The following is a 24221-nucleotide window of genomic DNA, read 5'->3' on the forward strand; positions in this document are numbered from 1 at the left end:
TAAAGTAAATTTCTTTACATAATGACCTGAAAGATTAGTTACGCTTGATAAATGTGACTTGAGAGACTTTCCTTGAGCTCAGACTTTTCTCTGGGAGCAGAATTACATTTCTTAAAAAGGTCTGAACGTATCTGCTTTATAGATAGGGAAATTTCAGAATACAGTCCTAAATAACCTGATCATAAATACAGACCATTAAATTGCTAAATGTTGCTGAAATCTTTTATGGAGATAGTGCTAATCCAGTTGGTTCTTGGAAGATATATAGACCAGTTTCTAATTGGTCCTCAAAGTGGAGTTAGTGAAAATGAGGTAATAGTGATAGGGATGCAGAAATACCTCAGACAAAATAATTTCCATAGAGAATTAGAGATAGAATTGATTTAGGAAGGTCTTTGTACAACATTTAGCTGTGGGCCAGCTGGCAATGACCCCGGGCACGGCTGCAGTTACTGGGAGGACACAAACTGGGGCCATGGCTCAGCAAAGGGTTTTGCTGTCCCTCCAGGCTGCACAAACTGAATTAAAGCTGTCACAAAGCCTTGAGGGCACTGGCTCTGGGTAATCCTGCCAGTCTTTTGAGCTCTGTGTCATACCTTAACCTCTGGGGCAGGGAGGAATGGGCCTTTGGGAATGGTGGTGGAAGTGGAGCAGGTCTGGGTTTGCTTCTGGGGCTGCAGCTCTGGTGATCACCAGCTCTGCTGCTCTCCTCGTGAAACAGCAGGGAGACTTCCAAGCTTTAGATATTTGGGCATCATCTCCCATGGTTATTCTGGGAAATACAAGCTGTGCAATATCCAGGAGGAAGCCAGAGCTATAATCTCTTTGGGACTTTTCACATTTCAAAGATGAGGGCGATTCCCATGCAAGAAACCATCCCAAGGTCTTGTCTGAGCTGGTAGAAGCCTTGAGAAGACATTAGGTCACTCTGCTGGGGACAGACTGGGCACAGAAACACTTCCAGAGGGACACTGGAGCTGTCCTCAGTTGTGTTCAAAACCTCCTACAAAGGCAATGGCCCAACCTGCCTGGACAGCTTACTCCAACACTTAACTGTGCCGAATATTGGGAATTGTTCCTTGAAATCTGACCTTCAGCACCTACACTGCAAAGCTGTCAGCTCTGAGGTGGGCTCTGCTGACCCTATAAAAGCAAATAGTTTACAGCACTCAGGAGTTGTTCACAAAATTCATTACTAAGAAGCATTAAAATCCCAAACTTGTGAGAGAAATCGGGGAGGAATTGCAGCCAATTCTGATTCAGTGGCTTCCTATAGACAACTGGAAATGTGGTGCCAGTGGAACACGGGAATCCAGTGGGGGAGCCACAAGAGCAAATTGTTTGTTTCAGTTGTACAAGTGGTGAGAGCAGAGGAAAACAGTGAAACCTTTACTTTGGAACAGCTTGGAAATTGAACTCTAATTCTGCATTTGTGGCTCAGGTCTCTCCCAAACCTATTTGTCTTCAGAAAGAGCTGAAAAGATGCTACAAAACCTACATTTTTCTAAATAAGGGATGACCTCAGTGATCCACTCCAGTTTCAAATTGCATCTGGTGGAATTGTACTCCTGCATTATGGGATTCCGAGGTCAGGAGGGGGGACCAGGGAAGCCAAGCATCCCCCAGCTCACACCCTCAGGGCTGCCTGTGCCGTGGGTCACCACGTCCAGCCGTGCTTCCAGCACGTTCTGAGATTTCATAAATGTGTCCTGCAAAGAGAGGAGGCTCTCTGGCTGTGGCAGTGCTCCAGCACAGGTAGGGATCCAATGGGAAGCAAAGGGAGAGGGAGAGGGGTTTGCCAGCCCGGCGTGATGGGAATGTTAACAAGTCCTCTCACGTCATCAGCTTCCCTGCTCTCCACTCCCTCCCTCCCTGCCTTCCCTTTCATGAGCCAGCCTGAAATCAGGGAATTACATGCTAAGGAAAACCCTTCAGCTAAACATATAATTATTCTGCACAGGATCAGTGCAGCATAGTTAATCAGTTTACCAACTGAATTAATTTTTATTTTTTTTATGTCTACATCTCCTGTTGAGGGTGCAGAAATTCTAGATTTAAAGGGGGAAAAATGGCTCGCAGTTGTGAAATGAGTATCTACAGCAGACCATTTATTAGGAGAGAAAGCTCCACTGCAAGCTGCTTTGGCAGACAAACCTGTCAGTCCCCAGGACTTTGACTCACAGACTCTGTGTGGAGTTATTACAGGTACTTAAGGAATAGCTGGTTTCCCATTTTAATTTTCAGCTGTTCAATAACACTGCATTCTCTGAAAGTCACAGCTGTTTTTCATGGCATTGTATTTCATTTCATTTCCTTGGACTGCTTTGAAAAGTGAGTATTTATTTGAACAGAGGTGTCACTTCTCTGTAAATGAGTTCACATTTTAAATGACCTACTTGTAAACTGCTCCCCTTAGGAAGTACAACATCTCCAATGCTCTTGCTTGTAAAAGTACAGAGAATTCCCATCAGATTTTGCCTCCAATGGAAACACAAACTCTCACCCTCTTGTTAATTCAGTAAGACAGCCTAGCTCCCCTCTGCACCCCAAACCCCCAGACTCTGTACAGGACTCCCCTGCCCAGTGCAGGTTACAATAGATGGGTTTGGGTTTGGAGTTCACTGATGACCTGCAAAGTGTTCCTGAGTTTCACGGGGAGCTCCTGGCCTAAGAGCAACAAAAATCTCCAGGTAAAGCGTTCCAGACGCAGATCTTGGAGGGCAGTTTGCCATTTATTCCCATTAATATGTTAAACCTAATCCAGGGAAAACTGACCTGTTAGGAACCACTCTGACCCTGAAGGCACTGGGGAGCTTTATGGGTAATGTTTGTTTTCCAATGGGGAAATCTCAGCAAGGCAAAGGTTTTTCCTAAAAAAAACCCATTTATTTTGGGTCCATAGAACACATCCCCAGGAAAACAGGTGAGTTATGTAAGAAATGGCTGTAACCAGGGAAAACACCTGAAAAGCATTTGGAGATGTTCAAAATGTTGGAAATTTGGGGGAAAAAAAAAGAATACCGACTAAAAACTGTTGCTAAAAATACCTCCCCAATTAATGTCGTCAGCTCCTTTGAAACCTTCCCTTCTAACCACAGTGCTGTATCCGCTAAACTTAACAAAATATGTTTGTATAGAGACAAAAGTATCCAGAGTTTAAACTTCTAGAACCTCTGACAGCCTCAGGAATCAATTTCCCCAGACTTGCATGGGCTTTTCAGGTTGTCCACACCATCAGATGCAGTTCCCTAATTGAATTCCAGTTGAGTGCGTTCCCCAGAAAGGAACTGTGGATAAATACAAGATGCCAACTTGTCATTACAATGTTCCTTAAAGCCTACCAATTTTTACTTTTTTGGCAAGTAACATTTCCTAAAGGAAAAGAACAGAAGGGTGTCTCCTCTTGGGGGGGCTCAGGCTGCAGCTGCTGCTCTCTTCGGATGCTGTAACCAGGACACATTCCGGGGACCTGGGTCTCAAACCATTAACATCATTTTTGTGGCTTCCTTCCATCTTCTCTACAGTTATTTGATGCTTCTGGTACTCACTGCTAGTTAGTTTCAAAACATGGCCTTTGCTAACAGATTTTAGGAATAAGTTCTAATGGCTTCAAGGGATGATAAATGCAAGTTTTAAAAGCATGTTGCTACCATTTCCCTGTAAAATATGTTATCATTTACCATCTCCGCAAATAAAACTAATTTTCTACATATGTTTAAGCCCCCCAAAGGTATATTACAGAAGCAATATTTGTTCCATTGTTTATTAACGTGTTGCTGTCTGCAGTCAAGATAATACTCATTCCTAAAGTGGTAATTTTTTGAAAGTGTCTTTAATTTATCTCTTAATGCTCTGAAAGAAGTGACCTTTTAGAACAGAAGAACTACATAAAAGCTCCCTTATCACTGCAAATCTCTGCCTGTGCAGACCTTCAACCTCCCTGGCACATGGATTTAGCAGAGTGACTGTAGCCAACAGAGCTGAGCTGCACAACACATGGAAATTACAGGCAAACAGTGGCCACAGTTGGGCAATTTTTGCAAAGTAAGGTAGTTACAAGTAGTTTTAAACTGACTCCAGCCTGCCATTTGTATGGGTTAGGTCTTTTCTTTGGCTGCAGCTGAACAATGCATCTACAAAGGGATAAAAAGAAGGTTTGTAATATTAACGTGGGGGAAACGAATAAATGTGCAACTTTCCTGTTTTGTGGATGTGCAGCTCATGCTGCCAAGGAAAATATCTACGTTGTGAATACTTCAGTGTTCGCTGCATTATATTTACTTATGCTTGAACACAGAGCACTGACAATGCTGCCTACTCCAGATATCCCTGTGGATGGTGCACTGTGCAGGCTGGTATGGAAATCCAACTGTCAGGAACTCCAGACATGTAAAAACCTGCTGCTTGTGTGACCTTCCTCCACTGCACATCATGGATTACTGTTCCCCAATACATAATTATTGCATCAGGAAGGATAAAAAAGTAGCAGGAAGTAATTTTAAATTTAGCAACAAGTATTCTACATGCTTTGACACTTAATTTACATTATAATTCAAGTAAGGAGTTAAATTAGCAGAGTGATCTGTCTACTTTTTAACTCTTTTATTTACTGCGAATGAAGGTGTGGGTCAGAAAACTCCCCTGCAAATACATTAGGATTTGCTGTCACCTAATGACATTGGAGCCTGGGAATCAATTCTATATCTAAAGGTTTAGGATCCATCCCAATGACCTGCTTAAACCCTCCCAATTACCCCGAGCTCCCAAACACCGGAGAAACACAGTGCATCCATTCCCCCAGACACCTTTTGCTTCACAAGACTCTGTGCTTGTAGAAGAATAATTAGCTGATGATGGCAACGTGTCTGTTGAGCACCAAAACAGCCCAATTTCAGCGAAGTGTGGAGATGTAGCTCAGCAAAATGAGATCAGAGCCATTCCCCTATTAATGAGAATACTTTGAAAGCTTTAAGGGCATTGGAGTGGGCATCCAATTCAACCCTGCCATAAGTTCAGTCATCACATTAGAGGAATCATTTCCACGAGTAACCTACACCCCAAATTTGCACCTCTTCTCCTTATATAACAGAGATCCCCCGTGGCAGGAATTATTTGTCTCAAAGACAGGCAGCTCATCAGAAGCGCTGTATAACAACACTAATGCATCCCACTGTGGGAACACATCCTCCCCCCGCCCCGCAGAAATTTAAACCACTTATCATCAGAACAATCCCTCGCCCTCCCATCCATCCCGGTCTGTTTGCAGCACAGCCGAGCATTGTCAGGCAAAACATGTCACAGCTGACGGCTGTGTTGTGAAACTGCGAATGTGCAGGGAAATCATCATTCCTGTCAAGTTATCCCGGCGAGTTTCCCCGCGGAGCCGCGCTCAGCCCTGCGCCTTCCCACGGCTCCGCGGAGCCTCGGACACGCGGCTGGGCAGCCTGGGCAGGGCAGGACACGTCCCTGAGGGAGCCTGGACAGGGCAGGACACGTCCCTGAGGGAGCCTGGACAGGGCAGGACACGTCCCTAAAGAAGCAGGATGCCACAGTCCAGCCCCCGGCTCCTGGTGCTCCTTGTGGTACCCAAAACTACAGACAAGCGCTGCACAGCCACTGCATCAGATCACCTGATATGAGCAAACCAGAGTAATCAGGGCAAATTTAAAGCAGCCAAACATCCCGGCGCTACCCTGTGCGAGGCATAATGGAGCCGTGAGACACAAACACTTTGCGTCTGCATTGTCCAACAAATGCAGTTGATCCCTGCTCCGCTGTCGGCTGCAATTCCCACAGCACAGCCCAGCTCCAGCAGCCTCTCCTCAGCCTGGCTCTAACAACTACCGGGCAAAGCAGCACAGGGATGATCACAACTGAATAAACTCTTCCCAAAACAAAGAATGCGAGAGCACGGATGCAAATTGCCAGGATCCGAAGTACAGACAATACATGGCAATAAACGATCCTACCTTTCATCCAATCCACTACTTGCTTGGGCGTCCACTTGCTAATAGGTTCCATAACGAGAGCCATCATCAGATCACTTTATCATTCACACCAAAATCGGGGCAAAAAAAGAGAGAAAAATTGTATCAGAGCATGGCTGGGCTACGAGAGCTGTCGGATTTTACAGTGCAGTTCAAAGAGAAGATGATGCTTTGTCCCTCCAGGTTCCTCCTGCACTGATTCAGTAATGTATAAAATTACACTGCTTGATCAGCTCTGGCACCTCCCCCACTGCACACAGCCTGCAACACCCGGAGCACCGAGCCAGGAAATGGTGCAGTACAGACTTACTTACCAAAGGCTGTGCCCGCCGAGCCACCGGCACGGATCAAACATGGATTACACACGGAGCATCCACGCCGGGGCCGCTCCGCACGCCGCGCTCGGCGGAGCTGCTTTATTCCGCCGAGCCCTGGGATCTTCATCAGGGAAAATGTCACTACTGTAACTTGATAGCAGATTGTCTCGGCTTCATTGTGAATATGCTGACTGTCACTCGGCTTAAAGTGAAGATAGAAACGTCAGGATATCGCCTGGCATCTGGCAAAATGCTGAGCATCTCCATCTTTACAATGCGAAATGTTGCTGGAGTCTTGTACTGTGTAATCATGTAATTCAGAATGTCAAACACAGTATGAAAAGTCTTACCCAAGAAAAAAACTACTGGGAGAAAACTCTTCTTTTTTTTTTTTTTTTTTTTTTTTTTTTTTTTTTTTTTTTCTGGCCACATTCAGAGCCTGGATATTTCCTCCTATGAGCTGCTCATTTTGTAGGGAAAGAATGACAGCACTGAGGAGGCAATTTGTACTATTACAGCACTTTAGGATAGACAAGTACAGCAAGTATTTTGACTCTCAGTACTGGGATCACTAGTCTATGTCTCCCTTTTGTTATGAAGGGGAAAAAAAAATGTTTTAAGTATTGCTAATCCCGAAGTTTACTACCCTTCTGACAGATGAAGGTGAAACACTTTAGTGAGACGTGCCAAACAGCACTTTTTGGACCCATTTGTGACTCTCTGCACCTCATGCAGCACAAATTCTGCATCCTGTGGCTGAGAAGGTGCTGCAGGCTCCAACCTTTTGTCTGGGATCTGCAGCCCCACTATTTTATGTTAAGGGGAGAAACTCAGAGACCAGAAAAAAAGGCAGAACAAAACAGTTCCACCTTTCTCTTCAGAGATCTTTCCTCTGTGTCTTTTTCTCCTGCACTGCTCCAAGTTTCCCCGGCACATCAGGGGAAGAGGATGGTGATGTTCTGCTCCCCTGGGGCTGGGTTGAAGTCCCCCAGGCTGAGATCTCTCCTCTCTCTCTCACATGGGGGAACACGAAATAGCAATGGAATCTTTATCACAGAATCCCAGGGAGGTTTGGGTTGGAAGGGACCTTAAAGCCCATCCCATTTCACCCCTGCCATGGCCAGGGACACCTTCCACTTGCTCCAAGCCCTGTCCAACCTGGCCTTGGGCACTTCCAGGGATTCAAGAGCAGCCAAATCTGCTTTGGGCAACCTCAGGCAACCTCCCCACCCTCACAGGGAAGAATGTCTTCTTAAAATCCCATCTTAACCTACTCCCTGGCAGTTTATCCTCTACCCTTTCAAGGCTCTTTTTTATATAGTTAAGGATGCAGACAGGCAACTTTCCCCCCACTAAAGCATCTCCAAAGAGATGTGCCATTCTCAGCTCAGTGATGCACTCTATCCTTTTTTATTTTTCTTTAGCTTTGGGAAATAGTGTGATTAGTATTCTATGATGTATTTGGAGTGCCCAGAGCACAGATCTTCTCTACAAAAGGATTCACATCAATTCTCCTTCAAGAAGGCTGAACAGCATGTCAGCTTCCTCTCTGAGTTTTGGGAGACCACTTTCAGTAGCTTTAGTTCTGTCTAAATAGCTATTTACAATGGACATCATAATGACAAAGCTCTCAAAGGCACAATACTTCTCTTTTTAGGCAATAGTGGGCTAGAATTCAGAATAAATATTTCTATTAGCTATTGGAAACTGTACAAGTTGTTTGAGGGCTATTCTTTCTTCAAATTCTTAATTTTTTAAGGTTCAATACCAGCATGGAAGAATTTGAGATAAGGAATATTGTGCATGGACTTGGTATTTTGAACATTTGCACAAAAAAATCTTCATTCATGATTGTTTGGACTACTTCCCTAATTCCTGTCATTTGACAGACATTCTGTCAATGCCCCTTTGTCTCACATTTCCTACCCAGGCTTGACTGGGCACATTTTTTAATATATTTGGACATATTTTTGAAAGAGGATGAAGCCTGAATTCAAAGCTCATCAATGTCAATGGGAATAATTCCACTCGTTTAAATTGTCCTTGGATGACAAAAGAGACCGCCAACTATTATTTTGGAATCAGGACTTCCACTTCCACAATGAGAACCTTCTAAATGTTTCACGTCCTGTTACTGAGGCTCCTCCCCCCAAAGATGGTTTGCATTTTCATTTATTCCCACTGTTATTCATGGTGCTGGCTCAGGCAGGAGCTATAATTTGGCTGGAAGACCCTGGCTGTTAGATAAACTCCTGTGATTTTCCTCATCATTACCAGTCACAGTTTGCCTGTATTCTGGGATTTTGCAACCTTCAGGACAACCATCTACTTTTTTGTTCTACTTCTTGGAATGAAATATTCAAAGCTCTCAAAAAAAGCTCAGTTTCTCTCTTTCCTGATGATTTATTCAGGTTCATTCTGCATTGCAAAGATCAGTGCACATGGCCCTGGTTTGTTCCAACCCCAGGGAAATGTTCCTTCAGCTACTCCCAAGGGTATGTTCAGCATGGCAGCCCATGGATGGTTCCACTTGGGGATTTCTTCTGCTTCTTCTTTTGTTGTTTCTGGAAAGATTTATCCTCACTCCCATGGGAATGTCACAGGAACATGGCAAGATCAGGAGAGGAGCCTGTGGCAGGCCATGGGACTCAGTGATGGATCCAGCTGAGCATTAGAAAGGCCAAATGGAGCCCAGACTATTTCTGGAGCCACAGTTCAAGTCAGTTCAGGGCACCTTTTTATACAGGTTGTCCAGTTTGCCTGCTGAGGTAATGACTCTGGAATGAGAAATCATGGAATGCATCCCCTGCACTGAGCTGTCACCTTCACCCCTGGCAGGCTCCTCATCATTCCTGTCTGCCATGGGTCACTGCAGTGGGATCAAGTGGGTGAAGTCACTAAACAAGGAATTTTTTTAAAAAATAGGCAAAACCATGTTATCCCTAAAGCTGTGCCATGTGTTTTTCTGCCTGTTTATTGCAAGGCTTCTGCCTAGATCTATCCCCCACCCTACCTAGCACTGTTTCCTAATGCCAACATAAAAGCAACAATGCATTCCCATGACTGTGTTTTTCTTCCAGGCTGAATGTAGCAAATCAAGAGAAAAAAGATCAAGGAACATCTTTCTCACTATTATTCTATCTAGGTCATGTAAATGAGAAATACTTTCTGACTGAAGTCTGCATAAGCATTGGAGCAAAGGGAGGCATTTGAAAGGGAGAAAGGAAGCAGAGCTTTCACTACGAAGCAGCGTTGTTGTCAAAGGCCTATATAAAATAATCTGGTAATTCCAGCCCATAATCATCGCTGCTGCCTTTGACAGCAAAGGCCTAAGGCTGAACAGACTGGTGGAAAGGTTTGGAGTCCCTCCTCCTTCCCAGCAATAATGCTGAGAGTGCTGTAGCTTTTGAGCACTGCCTGGTATCTCTGGGATTGCTAATTAAACCATCAGTCTCTGTATTTTCATGGTCACTGTGGGAGGCACTTAAATGTTCTTGTGTATTTCATGGCCAGTGATAACTTTCCAATTAAGGATTATGTTCAAATCTGGTACCATAGTCACTCTAACACTTAGAACAATCATGTATTTCTTGCAGTTTTCATTTGGCAACAATTATTCTCATCTTCTTTGATGAAGAAATAACTTGCCTGTTGTGAAATAAGTCCTTTAGGAGGGGGTTAGTTTAATAAAGTCTTGACATGGCATTTGATGTCCATTATGGAAAAACAAGAACATGCAGTTCCAGATTAAATAAGTCATGAATGCCTTGGAAAAGTGGTATGTAATGTTATAACTTAGGACATCTATAATTTATGTTATTAATGGAAAAGCAAGCAAAATCTCCAAGGAATTGACTGTTGAACTCTCGGTTATCACTGAAGCTTTTTATCATGTAACATTCATGTATTATACAGCTGCTTTTTGTGGAAAAGAACATATTCTTAAAAAAACAGAATGGAGCTAAACAGTTTTGGTCAGTTCTGTTCTAGGCCAGGTTCTGCCTGATGCCTCCAACCCTTGAGACACTTGTTGAGAGATGGCAAGAAAACTGCCTCTGGTGAAGTTGCATGAGAGCAATAAATGTGCTGGGAGGAACAAACCCCAGCTTAGGCTCGGGATAGGGATTGACAGATTCTCCTATTTAGGGATAAACCTTGGCCTTACTTAACCCTGGCTTTACAAACGGAGGGGCTGGGTCCTGTTCTCACAGGACAGCCCAGATCAGCAGAGCTGGGGGAGGATTCTGGGCTTTGAGCAGCCTGGGAATGATTCCACTCATTTAGATTGTCCTTGGATGACAAAGGAGGCCTCCAACTGTTATTTTGGAATCAGGACTTGCATTTTCACAATGAGAACCTTCTCACTGGGGCTGGGCTGTGAGGAAAGGGTTTGGATTGTTCCCATCTCCCAGAGAGGGTCAATGAGAGGGTTCCACATGATCCATCAGTCTTTATTTCAGATCACAGGACATTCTGAGTTGGAAGGGACAAGGATCAAGCCCAACTCTTCAGTGAACATGGAATCACACCCATGGTGTTCTCAGCACCACGCTCCAACAAACAGAGCCAGTCTCTTGGGAGGGTTTTGCATTGCTGTGTCCAGAGAAGCTCTGGCTGTCTCTGGATCCCTGGAAGTGCCCAAGGCCAGGTTGGACAGGGCTTGGAGCAAGTGGAAGGTGTCCCTGGCCATGGCAGGGGTGAAATGGGATGGGCTTTAAGGTCCCTTCCAACCCAAACCTCCCTGGGATTCTGTGATAAAGATTCCATTGCTATTTCATCTTCCCCCATGTGAGAGAGAGAGGAGAGATCTCAGCCTGGGGGACTTCAACCCAGCCCCAGGGGAGCAGAACATCACCATCCTCTTCCCCTGATGTGCTGGGGAAACTTGGAGCAGCCTGGGACAGTGCAAGGCATCCCTGCCATGGTGGGGGTGGCACTGGATGGGCTCTAGGCTCCCTTCCGACCCAAACCATCCCAGGATCCTGTGATTCCCCAGCAGCCGAGGTTCTTTTGGGTTCTGTGTCCCAGGGGAGGCTCAGCCCCGCCTGTCCTCTGCGGGACTCTGCTGCCTGTGGCCCCGGAGCCCCGCGATGGGGAGGATGCTGTTCCACATTCTGGAGTGCCATCTGCTGGCTCCGCACCCGCCGGCAGCCTCCCTTTTAATAAACCCCACTTAATTAATTAATTAATTGAATTTCATTTTCACTGCTGATTTATCAACCTAAAGTTGTTGGGGTGGTTTTGTTGGATTTTTTTTTTTTCCACAGGAACCCACTATAGTCTTTGCTTTTCCATCACAGGTATTAATATGCCAGTTTTTACATAGGGCCTTATTAGAAATTTATATTTTTTCACGCTCCATTAGATGATAAAACTGTTTTATTAATGTGTGTTAGTCATAATTTATGACACTTTACATTAATTGGGTATTAAAACACCCTTAAAAATGGTCTGGAAACCAAAGCTAATATTACAAAAATGCAAGAAATACTTGGTTTCTCAGGAATGTAGAGAAATAATTTCTTTATCACTTACTAAAAAATACCTCTTGACATGGCTGAGATGGTTTTGTGCACTGCTTTTTTCTCAGCGTATTTTAGTGTTCACAAAAGCTCCTCCTCTGACCTCTCTTGGGACTGAAATCCTCTATTTAGCCACAGAAAATGAACATCATGAACAGAGGCACTGCAAACTTCCTCCTGTCTTGCATCACTTTCATCATAACATCACCTTTTTTTTTTCAGGAGCTGCCCTTTAGCTGTTGTTACACTTCCTTGACATCAAGAGTAGCTTTTCTGTAAAACAGGTTCGTTAGATTATACATCTTATAGAAAAACACCACTTTTTGCAGCCCTATCCAGAGTTTAAAATGCAACTGAAATGTATTAATGTCAAAGATATAATGTAGAAAATTAACCAAAAAATTATCATTCTTCTCCAGGAGAAACCCACAGCTTTCAGTGAAGACACTATGAAGTTACAACATGGGTAATTTTTTCTCATAGAAGACAAACTTTGTGTTCTTTGACTCAGACTGCAAATGAGCAGAGAACATGGAAATATTTTCATATTAAGGGAAACAGGATCCTCTGTTTTCAGCCTGTTTGTTGATATCATCAACATGTTTAGAGTCTCCCAAAGAGCCCCAAATTAGAGGGAATGTTCCCATCTGGGAATCCCCGAGATAATCTTCAAAGCAGAGATACAAGTGATGCCTTGTGAAGGCTGCCCTAGAGCAGAGGCTGGACAGAGTTACGGAATAAAGCAGGGATTCATTCACAGGATCTCCTCCATGGATGCACCTTGGGCAGCACAAGAGCCCAGCCAGGGCTACTTGACAACAGTAATAAAACTTCCAAACTATTGATATCACGTTCCCTTGCAATTCATTATTTGCTGGCTGGAAAGTTGGTTTTGAAGCACAAGTGCCTGTTGATTCTCCTAAATGCTGGATGGAAAGTTGGTTTTGAAGCACAAGTGCCTGTTGATTCTCCTAAAGCATTCAGGGAAACAACTCAGAATATTCAGTGATTCTGTGAAACCTGGGCTGTATATTCTGTGTGACATTTATGGTGTGAAGAAAATATGCAGCAGTGTTGGAAATGGACTTGTTTTGCCATTGAGAGACCCTCAGAGTGCTGGGAGAGGAGGGACAAGCTCATGATAAAGTGTCCAGGAGAGCCTGGGTGCGCTCTGGGCAATGGTGTGGAGAACCATTCCACTGAGAAAAAACACTTTATTCTTTTGTGCTCTATCATGATCTCCTTCTCCACCATCCCACGGCAAAATGCGCCGCACAGAAATGTCTGAGCATGGACTTCAATGTTCAAAGAGTCATTCTGCCTTGCAGAGATATCTGATGGGGTGAGCCAGGATGTGCTGGCACGAGGAATGTCAGATTCATAAATTGTGACAATTATTATCATCCCATCTTCATTTTCCCCTGTGATTTTCGGTCCAAGCTTGTCTTTCATGTTGCCAAGTGACAGGTGACAGCAAAAGCTTTTCTTCAAGGCATTCTCAAGATGGCTTTTCCTTTATCTTACCATCTCTGCAAAGCCCTGCTATTATTAGGTCTTCCTAATGCCTTGGTTAAAACCTCAGAGATTACGCTCCTGCTTTATACTCCAGTAGCCTCTTCATTCTCCATGTTTAGTTAGACTCAATATTTGCTTGGAGGACTGGCTGTGACCACAGAGATATTCCCAGCGTGTGACTGGAGCCAGCTTTTGTGTTGCCTTAATATTGTGAGCAGAAATTGAGATAGAAGAATCTGAAAGCTTGAAAAAGAAAATTCGTGTGAGCCACGAATACCTGCCAGACTAACCTGACATGAAAACATCTGCTGCAGCCTTCACCATGGGCACTTCAGAGAATTTAGTATGTGAGGCTTCCTGTCCTGCTCTTGATACATCTGTGAATGAGGAAACCTCAGCTGTAAGGGCAGAGCTGGACATTTTTCATCCTTTCTGTAGCCACACAGAGTTAAACACTGATCTGAAAGAAGGATGCAGAATAAAAAGGTCTCTTCCCTTCAGCCTGTCTCTCCAAATTAACTTGATTTGCTGTTTAGAGACTGAGGAGATGATGGTGATGTGTCCTGTCGTGTTTTCCTCTGCATCCCAGCAGCATGCCCTTTGCTCTTAACCAGGAGCTTTGCATCAGCAACCAGCTTTCCTCCCGTAATTAATTTCTCAGGGCTCTTCCCCTGCTCTTTCCATTCCAAACAGCTCTGCTCTCTCTTACATGCAACAGTAGCTTTACTTTGAACGGGCTTGGCAAGCAAACAACATGATGTTTTCCTTTTGGACAATTTGAAGCCATGTTAGATGGTGACAAGACATGCTCTGATCAAGCCTAGGAAGGCATAAACTAATTGCCAAGAGCTGGGAAGCTCTGTAGCTGTGCTTCAGAGCCAGCTTTCATTTCTCTCTCACTTTCTTGTAGTCACAAATTGCACCAGCTCAGCTCCAAAATAAAGGCCTGCCATCCAGAAACCTTGTTTATAAAAAGGGCTGTCAGAGCCCTCAGCCATCTGCAGCTCCTGCTCCCCTTCCTGCTCCCTCCTTCCTTCCACATCCCGGCAGCTCTCAGTCCTCCTGTCCCCTGGGAGGGAAGGACAGGATGTTCTGCAGCCACCAAACACCAACCACAGCCCTGCCATAAAAATCCAGGGATAGATCCCTTGGTTTAGGGGTTTTCAACAGTTACTGCAACAGCAGTTCTTTCTGATACTCTCTGATTTCTGATATATCTGATCCACTGCACATTTCTCTAGGATCTGTGTCCTTCAAGCCTTCCAGCAGCTACTTTCCTCTTCAGGTCTCCATGAGGAGTCTGTCTTCCCTTTTTCAGACTCTTCAGAGTGAGAAAAACCTGCATTTTATCTCTTCCCTTAGCTGGGCTTGTTTTTACTGTGAGTATGATTAGAAATGCGTATATCAAAATATCTCATCCTAAAACAAGGAGCCAAGGCTTTTAACACCGACATGACCATGCCCAAGCCTTGCCCTTGGAGTCTCCTGCACGTCCACCAGCAATTCCCCAGGTCACTGAGTTTCACCAGCTTTGTTTCTCAAGCTTCTGCTCTTTCCCCAGTTGAATCCAGTCCAGCAGCTCCAGGACTCAGCTTTTCCCCCAGGGAAAACCTCTCCTGCAGTTTGAGCTGTTGTGGGTTTATTTTTCTGTTCACTGCAATAGGAGCAGCAGCAATTTTGGGCTACACAGCCTCTCTGCAGGTGTTACTGCTGTGAGCCAGGGCTGGGAAAAGGTGAGACAGGTGAGAAACCTGTTAAGGACTTGTCCCTTATTTCCTGGTCCCTGCAGACAAGGCCCTGTGTCTTCTGCCAGGAAGAGCTCAAGGATTTTAGTGACTATTTAAAGCTATAATGTTTAAATAAAAATCAAAGTCATATATTCCAATATTATCTCCCTCTTCCCCATAATTCCTCCAAGGCTCATCTCAGGATAATAACTTTCCATCATGTGAGTTACCCATTTAACATTTTGTTAACTCTTTGGGGAAGGGGCATGACTGTGCAGCATCTTCAATTAATTTGAAAGAGTTAGGAAAAAAATTGGTTCCATTAATCTATCTAAAACTATCCATATTATCTCCATCTATTATTTATAAATTCATTTTGCATTCTAAACTAAACCCCACACCGTCACTTATGTTTAATGCTGCCTGCCCATTTTCTTGATGAAGTGCCACATTTGCTGCATTTCTGCATCACATCTTTTTAACAAATGTCTAATTTCTGCAATCATGTATCTTGCTAAGAAAGTTCTTACTCCTTTTGTACAGCTCGCCAGTTTTGCTGTATTGCTGCTCTCTCCCAGTACATCATCATGAAACTTAGCAGGGCATTTCTCATGTTAATTGAATGTTCTGCCCATATATACAGATATTTATAATCTCCTGGGGGAAAAACTGTTTTAGTGGCTTTTCACAGCACAATTCATTTTCTTATTTCTACTTATTCACAGAAAATGTTAGGATTAAAAATAGCTTAGGCTGAAAATTTTGTTGAAAGCTTTTCCCTCTAAAATTATAAGTGACATGTTTTCACACTTAAGCAAAAATACATATCATTAGATATGAAAAAAGTGACATTAAAAAGAGATTAATTTTTAAATATATTAATTATTGCTAAACCTTCATACACTGTTTGTTAATAAATCTCTGATGAACTTTCTGGTAGAACATCACCCTGGTTGGAATTCCAATATGCAGACTAGAACACAAAAGTTAATTATTTTGCTGTTAAATTGCCACCAGAATCAAAACTTTTCAGGAATTATTACTCACATTTTCCTATCTTTCCAGCTTTGGGTCGCTGCTTGCAGACTCTGACCCTGCAGATTGAAAGAGCATTTTCAAATTCTACTATTTATCACAAATGTATGTCTTGGACACTAAAATCTCCCCCAGGCAAATAAATTTTTTTATGCTGAATATAAGCATTCCCCTTTGTACAATTTTAGCTGTACCAAGTTAATAGCTCTAAAATATGACTTGATTTGAATCTCAGTTTCCAAACACTCCTTTGCCAGTGCAGCACTTAGAAAGTGATACAAAATCAAGGTGAGCTTTCACAGGGATGTGACAGGGAGAGGACTGACATTAGAAAGCCATACAAAATTAAATTCCCATTTCCTGGAACTCAGTTCATCACCCTTTGTGGGCCTGTTGGGTCACTCTTGTAATTAAAATCCAATCATGATTATTTGAATATTCCTTTTGAGTCAGTTGTGTCCCTTCTGTGTCCCAGAAATTTCAACTGGATCACATTTCTTAGTTGGCTCAGGAAAACAATATCATTCTGTATTAAAAGTTATCATAGCAAAGTTACATTTATGTCCATGAAGAAGTTACATTTATGTCCATTTTGTTGCCTGGAATAAAAAACTTTCCATTCTCCTCCTACAGACACAAACGTGGGGATGTGGCAATCAGAAAGAATTCATGTATTAAACCACTTAAGCACAGCATAAGGGCCTGCTCTGACTTGGAAAGTGGTTATGTTAATTAGCTTAAATTTGCAAGAATTTGACTAAATAGGAACAACTTGACATTTAGTTTGAAAGGTCTAAATGTTTCTGTAGAGTTCAGACACCAGTACTCCTAGTAAGGTATTCCTATTTTTTTTTTCCTTTCCCTAATGAAGCCTCGAATACAAAAAGTTCATTTGCAAATGTTTACCTAACACAAACGACTTACAGGGGGCCTATCAAGGCTGCTGACACAGATCCCGATTAAGTCGAATCCCTGGCAATAACTCTGCCACGAAGTTGGGCTATTTGCTTTTCTTCAATCCTCCCTGGCTTTAGATGCTTTCAAATCTCTCCTAATCCCCGCTGAAGGGCACAGCTAATTAACCTGGGAAGGGGCTGCTGCCTCTGCAGCCTCCCTGACACACCTGCACAACACCCAGGTGCCTGCAGATGCTCGAGGAGCAGGGGCACATCCAGCTTTGGGGAATGGCCAAGGGCACCTTTCTGGCCCCTGTCTGAAGCCCTACAAAGGACAGAGATCCTTTTCTGCTGCTCGCGGGGCTGCACCTCCCACATTCCATTGGGAATGATACATTTATTTCTTCCCACGTTTCACACTTTCAAAGCACATCCTGGACGTTCATTGCCCTGTTTCACTGCCCTCTGTTCTCTCAGCAATCCAAGTGATATCTGGTATCTACTTTGTCCCCCAGTTTTCCTGCTGCTGTTGAAATGCCGCTTTGAGCCCCGCTCCTCTAAAACTGCACAAGTGACCACAGCTTCCCTCCCCGTTTTTTTAATTCCCAGAGTCAGAAATTGATTAGTTAATGGAGCTTAAGCTCCGTGGCTTGCAGCACCCAGCACCCTTTCATTAGCTGGGAATCCGAGATAAACACAGTGATTTAGGGCTGCTGAGCAAATCCATCAGCTCCATAGCATGACAGCTCGCTGCTGCTTTTGCTCTGGGAGCTTTACTGAAATACACTGCTAACAGCTATTTTTCCCCCCATATTATATCAAAAAGCTTTTTTTTTTTTTTTTTTTTTATTGGATGTGTTAAGGCACAGTGGAAGCAGCTGCTTCCAGGGAGCCAGGAGTGGGTCACAGAGCAGGGTCACAGCCAGGACTGAGGTGGCCCAAGGGGGCTGGAAGGGGGTCCTAGAAGGGACTATGGTGTTGGGGGAAGAAACACCCCAGAAGGACAGTCTGGGGGCAAAATGAAGCAAAATGTCCATGAGAGTGTAAAAATATATTATTATTATTTTATAATGAAATGTATGAAATATATATTTTTCATTGGAAAATACAGAGATCAAAGTCAGTTATTGATACTGATGAATGCTGATGAGTAATGTTAAGTAAGGTTTCATAACTGGAAATTCTCTGGTCAGCAACACTTTGATACTGTCAGGAGACTTAAATACCACACTTTGATACTGTCAGGAGACTTAAATCCCACAGCCCATCCTTGGTGCACTAAAACATGATAAATGCAGCATTTCTATAATCTCAAATACTGACTGCTGGAATTCCAGCTGTGGGGATCATTCTGTGTGGGAGTTACCCCTGTGCTCTAACACAAAACACCCACCAAAAAGTCAGCCAGGACTAAAATGACTTTTGATATGATCCAAGAGATTTGTCCTGAGTTCCTGTGCTCTTATCTTGCATTTAAAAGGAGACAACTCTATTTGTGCCCCAAATGCTGCTTTAAGTGCCTCACCCAGAGCTCTGACTCGTGGGGACAGCTGGGTGACAGTGGCTACACCTGAACCAGACTGGGCATTTTGTCCCACCTCAAAGGAGAGATTAAAGGCATTTCCTGGGTATGGTTGCTCCCAAAGAAGCATCCATCAGGTGCCCCAAAGTACAAACTTTATCACCAGGGATTGGGAAATAACCTGCCCCTCTTCTTACAAATGCTTCCCTTTAATGTCACATCATTTCATTTTATCTGGGCTGAGATTAAACAAGATGAAATGGAGAGGAAGTAAAACAGGTTGGAAACAATAATGTAGTGCTACCACAAGTACCACTAATTTCCTTCATTTGAGGAAATTACTTAAACAAATACTGATTCATACAAAAGCTGTCTTCTTTCATGAAAGAAATAATTTGCATTTAAACAAATTCCTCTGTAGATGAAAGAAAACAAGGTTACAATAAAGGGGAAAATATTTGGCATCAAACCATCGATACTTCAATTTTATTGTTATCTCAAAGACAAAGATGGAAGATTCCTTTGTAAACATATTTAACAGGATAATTCTGTAATGAACCATAGCAATCGGTGATAAGACTTAAACTTACAAAGTCTTGTTGCAAAATAAAAGCGGTGCTATGGGACTGAACAAATATTTGGATATTTTATCTACCTATTTGGATATTTCATTTACAAAAGAGAGTGGCTCATTCCCGAGGAGGACACTTCTCCTGACCAGGATTCTTCTGTGACTCTTCGCCTTCTCTTGAAACCCCACCTGCAATGGATGGATCAGCCAGGCAGGGATGGGGATTGGCTCATGGGAATTGGCTCATGGGAATTGTGTCATGGATTTCCCTCCTCTCTGAAATCTGGCACTGCCAGAACTGGCATTTTTAGCTATCTTGTACTTTTGGGAGATCATGTGAGGAGCATGTTTTCAGCAGGACACCAAAGGGCTCCCAGTGGGCTCAATATTGTTTGAGTAGTTCCGTGCTTTCCTTTCAGGAAGTGCTTGTGGTTCACCACTGGTGAAAGGATTTCCTATGAATCATTCAGATTCTCACCTTTCCTCTTCAACAGGAATGTGGAGCTGTTGAGGACCATCAGGTACTTTGTACTGCTATTTTATTTGTAAAATTTATTCCAAAGTTTTTGTCTTCATCTGTGCTTTTATGGTGCTGTTTCCTTTAGAACTAAACCTACATTTTATTTTATTGTGTCATTTCTTTCCCTTACATTGGCTTGCTGTGACTGAGGAGAAAAATGAGCTTGACTAAATCAAACAAGGTAAGAGAAGCAAGGAGAAACACTTGAAGGAACTGCAGGGTGATGGTTATTTTTATTCCAAAGGACTAGGGACAACTACTACATTAAAGAGGAAAAAACCCACTTGTCAGGCTCTTTCAGCCCAGTCAGGGGTACAAGAGAAAAAATAAGGACTGGTAAAATAAGGAACAGAGAAATTTTGATGTTGGGAGACCTGAGCAAATGGAAAAACCATCTTAACCTCTGGAGAAATACAAGTCAAAGAAAAGCACAGTGCTGCCTAAACTCATAAACACTTTGAAGATTACAACTCAACATTTTATTGGCTGCTTTTCTAAAAAATCATGGGAAATAAGAATTGCTTGGGCATCACCTTTAGGTGAATTATCTCACCAATTGAATTGGGCTTGTAGGAGGAAGATAAATGACAAAAGGAGGGGCTGTATAGATTTTTATTTTTTTTTAATGATGGTTCTCTCCCTGGTTCTTTGCTTCCTCACGCCTGGTTTTGGTTGCATTTTTGTTTAAAAAATATTTTAACTTTTTCTTTGTACTACAAAATTCTCTATGCTAGGAATACTAATGGGTGAAAAATAAATACACAATAATTAGCTCCTTCTTTGTAAAAATTTTTGGTGTACTGCATTTTTATATGTTCCTCGAGTTCATGATTTCCCCTGCTCAGTGTGTGAAAAATTACCAAAGGCAATAAAAATGCAAGGAAACAGCATCCCTGATTTTCTTAAAAATATCCCAATAAGATAAAAAGTGGAACAAATCCTTAAAATATCTACCCAGCCAGGCTCTTTTCCATTTTTTTTCCCATAAGCACCAGCTGTTTTTTCCATACCAGCACAAAGGACATATTTACAGATTCAGTTTATGGGAGCTTTGTTTATGCACTGGGTGAGGATTAGCAAGTAATTTTAATTAATATGGCAAAACCAAGTTCAAAGAAGACAGAAAATTTGTAAGACCACTAATTCTGGCTGGGCTTTTAGATGCAGAAAATGTGCTGCACGGAATTTTCCATATTAACATTTTTCCTAAGGTTTACACACTGTAATCCTTTCTCCATCACCATTTCGCACGGAACCTCCTGATTTAGAAGATTTTTAATTATACCCTTATACTCCAAATATTTATTGTGTCTTTATAATATTTCTGTAAAATGAGAATCGCTGTTGTCATTTTGGGTGTTCATTGAGCAGAAAACCTGGGAAAGAGCAGGAACTTAAACCAAGAACTTGGTTGTCAGAGCAACTTTTTCCCCTAGAAATCCAATGGCATCAATAGGAAAAGAAGGACATACATATGTTGGTGGAAACAACTTGGATTTTAAAGAATAAATCACTTCAAACTTTTCTTTGTGGCAGAACAAGGAGCCTTGCAGAGACATGAAGCAGTAAATATTAAATATCTTGGCTTTAGCAGGGTTTTTGGAATGGTCAGACACATTCTTGGAGGGGACAAAGCCTCAGAACTGCCTGAGGAGCTACTCAGGGAACTCCTGCTACACAAACAAAATGAAAGGACCACAGGGCTTTTCCTATGGCCACTCTTGAACATGAAGTTTAATAAATCTCTTATGAGGGTTGAACTTATCGAAGATTCAGGATGAATGATAGCAAGAAGTTCCCAAAAGGAGCTTGGTCAAGCACCAAATCAACTCCAGGCTTTTCCACACTGGAGTCTCCATACATTTTCCCAAGCACAAGTTGGACACTTTGGGGACAAGGGGACAGATTCAATCCAGTTCCCTTTCTGGCTGATGCAATGCAGCCCCATGATTTCATGCCTTGGAGCAGCATCAGAGCCAAATTATTCAGTGGGATGGAGAATTACAAATACCAAAATTCTGGGTGAAAATGGGCTCTTTTCCACTCTGTTTTCAATCCTTCTTGAAAGGTCTCCGACTTTATAGGTGAGCCCAAGGTCTGGTCTGGAGCTACATCCTTTAAAACATCACCTAAATAATGGCATAAAAATAAGTAAAGCTGTCCAGGGAAAGGGTTCTGTGGAGTGGGGTGGGTTTGCCCCTGTGGCTTCCTTCCATAAAAAGCCAGAGAAATGGAAATAGCAGCTGTTGCTCTAAACTGTGTGACCAAAGCTGTCAAACACCAACTCCCAAGCCCTTGTCCAGGAATTCTGAGCCATCCCTACAGAGACTCCTCCCACCTACAGGATCTGCTGAAGGTCTGAGAACCCACGAGCTGCTGGAAAAGGGAAAGGTCTTGAACATCTGTGTGATCCTGCAGCTGGGTTCCCCAGGGTGGAATCTACTCCCCGGTGTACCAGGGAGCCATGCAGATGTTCCCAGCTGTGGCAGGAAATGCCCACACCCAGCCGCAGCCCCAGGGCAGAGCCACACCAGGGTAAGTCATTAATGGTGAGCTGGGCTCGTCAGTTTAATGAGCTCCTACGGAGGAGCTGCAGCACAGCCTCACTTTGATGCTAACTCCCTCATGGAAGGACTCCTTTCATGTCCCAGGCTGCTGTTTAAACCACCAGACCAATCTGCCAGCCCCTGTTAATTTAAATCTGTCATTAATGAAGGAGGAAGCATTTAGATCTGGTGGCAGGAGAAGAATATTTGGTTTATTTCATCCTGCCATAGTTTTTTTTCTCAAGGTTTGGCTCCTTAAGAGGCATTACTGGGAAAGGAAATACATAACATGAGATTCTTTCTGGAGCTTGTCACTCCTCTGCTGCAAACAGCAGCAGCTTTGTTAACGTGTGCCTTCAGCCTCCTGTATTGTAAAGAACATTACTGTGATCAATAAATCTTCTTTTGGGGCCGTGAGTCTGTGAACTGGCTTCTTTGACAGCTTAAATACACATCTCATGTCTCCTTCAAGAACGATTCTATGAGTTTTCTGATGAAAACTATAGAAAAAGCACCTGTTAGCCCACTGTTAGTCAAATTAGAGCCCTTGAAATATTGCTTTCTATTATTCACCCTTTTAAAGGAGTTTAATAAGCTGCATTTTATCAAACATCACTGTATTTTTCAAGGGGTGTTATAGAGACTGTCTCACCATTTTTGTTTCCCAAGCTGCAGATAACGTGAGAAGAAAACATACCAAGTTTCTCAGGAATCATTCCATAGCTAATTCCAAACCAATTATTTTCTATAAAAGCGGTGCTGTAGAGGTTTTCTGGTTGCTGTATTTAATTTTTACAGGGCAAGTGTTGATGGCACACAAAGGAAGGGAACATATCCAGGAGACAAAGCAGCACAACAGAAGATTTAGGGTTCAAATACATGGGCTCTCCCTGAAATCCTGTTACTAAATTCAGGATATTTACTAAACCATAGAATTATAGAACAGCTTCAGATGGAATGATCTTAAAGATCATCTGTCCCCAACTCCCCAAAGGGATGCCACCACTAGTTCAGAACCCCTGTTAAAATTTTTAAACAATGTAAACAACTTCTTGCAATTTTAAAATAAACATAAACACTGTCTGCTTTTCTCCTCCCTGCCTACAGAGAACCAGCAGCAATTCTTTTATTTCAGTCCTGCAGAAATATTTACTGGTATTTCTGATTAAAGCATCGTGCAAAATTAATTGCCTGTTTAATATTTGAACATGGTGACTTTCAGAGGAAACTATTTGGAGTAGGGATGTGGCCTGTCTGGAGGCTTTGGAACGAACACAGGTCTCAAATCTGCTTCTGACTTCTCAGTGCTCCTACAGCCGAGGCAATAAACAGTGATTTTACATGATTTCTACCACACAATCCACCAGAATGGGTCAGCAGCGTGCTTCCTGCTCTGTTACTGAGGAGGTTTCCTTTTGGAAGGGAAATGGAGCCCGAAGGAGGGCTGGCACTGACGCACCTGGCCGTGCCTGGGTCCCTGTAAGGACACAGGAGTGAGAGTGTGTGCTTTGTGCTGTCACCAGCCCCAGCGTGGCCCTGAGAAGGTGTCCGGCCCCACCTGCCCTGCGCTGCCCACCTGGACACACTGGCATTTCCTCCCTTCCCAGACCAAATGTATCCATCCTGGGAAAGAAAAGGTTCCTTGAGTGCCATAATATTGGCCGTGGTCCTTCATGGAGCTTTTTGGGTTTCACTGGGCAGTCTCCCTGTGAGCCCAGGCTGCACAATGCAGTGGGGTCACAGGGATGGCCACGCACAGAATCACTGGATGGTTGGGGCTGGAAGGAGCCTCTGGGTCACCCAGTCCAAGGCGGGGTCACCTGGAGCAGGTGACACAGGAAGGTGTCCGCGAGGGTTTGGGGTGTCTCCAGACAGAGACTCCACACCCTCCCAGGGCTCTGCCACCCTCACGGAAAGAAGTTTTTTCCTGGTGCTGAGCTGGAACTTCTCGCGCTGTAGTTTACTGGACACTGCTCCTTGTGCTGTCCCTGGGCAGAGCCTGGCACCACCCTCTGGGGGACATTTCCACGGATCGCGGACTCCCTCCCTGTCTCTCCCCACCC

At 43.4% G+C, this 24221-nt stretch overlaps 1 protein-coding gene across 1 annotated transcript in view; it reads right to left on the minus strand.

The window, feature by feature from the left end:
• Window positions 1-6033, minus strand: part of LOC121363085 (connector enhancer of kinase suppressor of ras 2-like) — a 162473-nt gene extending 156440 nt beyond the window's left edge. Inside the window, exon 1 of the mRNA XM_041485172.1 lies at window positions 5970-6033. Within this exon, the coding sequence (XP_041341106.1) occupies window positions 5970-6033 (64 nt within the window). The remainder of the gene's footprint in view (window positions 1-5969) is intronic.
• Window positions 6034-24221: the final 18188 nt, after the last annotated feature.

Source organism: Pyrgilauda ruficollis, unplaced genomic scaffold (genome assembly GCF_017590135.1).
Source record: "Pyrgilauda ruficollis isolate IOZ18807 unplaced genomic scaffold, ASM1759013v1 scaffold7, whole genome shotgun sequence".
NCBI lineage: Eukaryota > Metazoa > Chordata > Aves > Passeriformes > Passeridae > Pyrgilauda > Pyrgilauda ruficollis.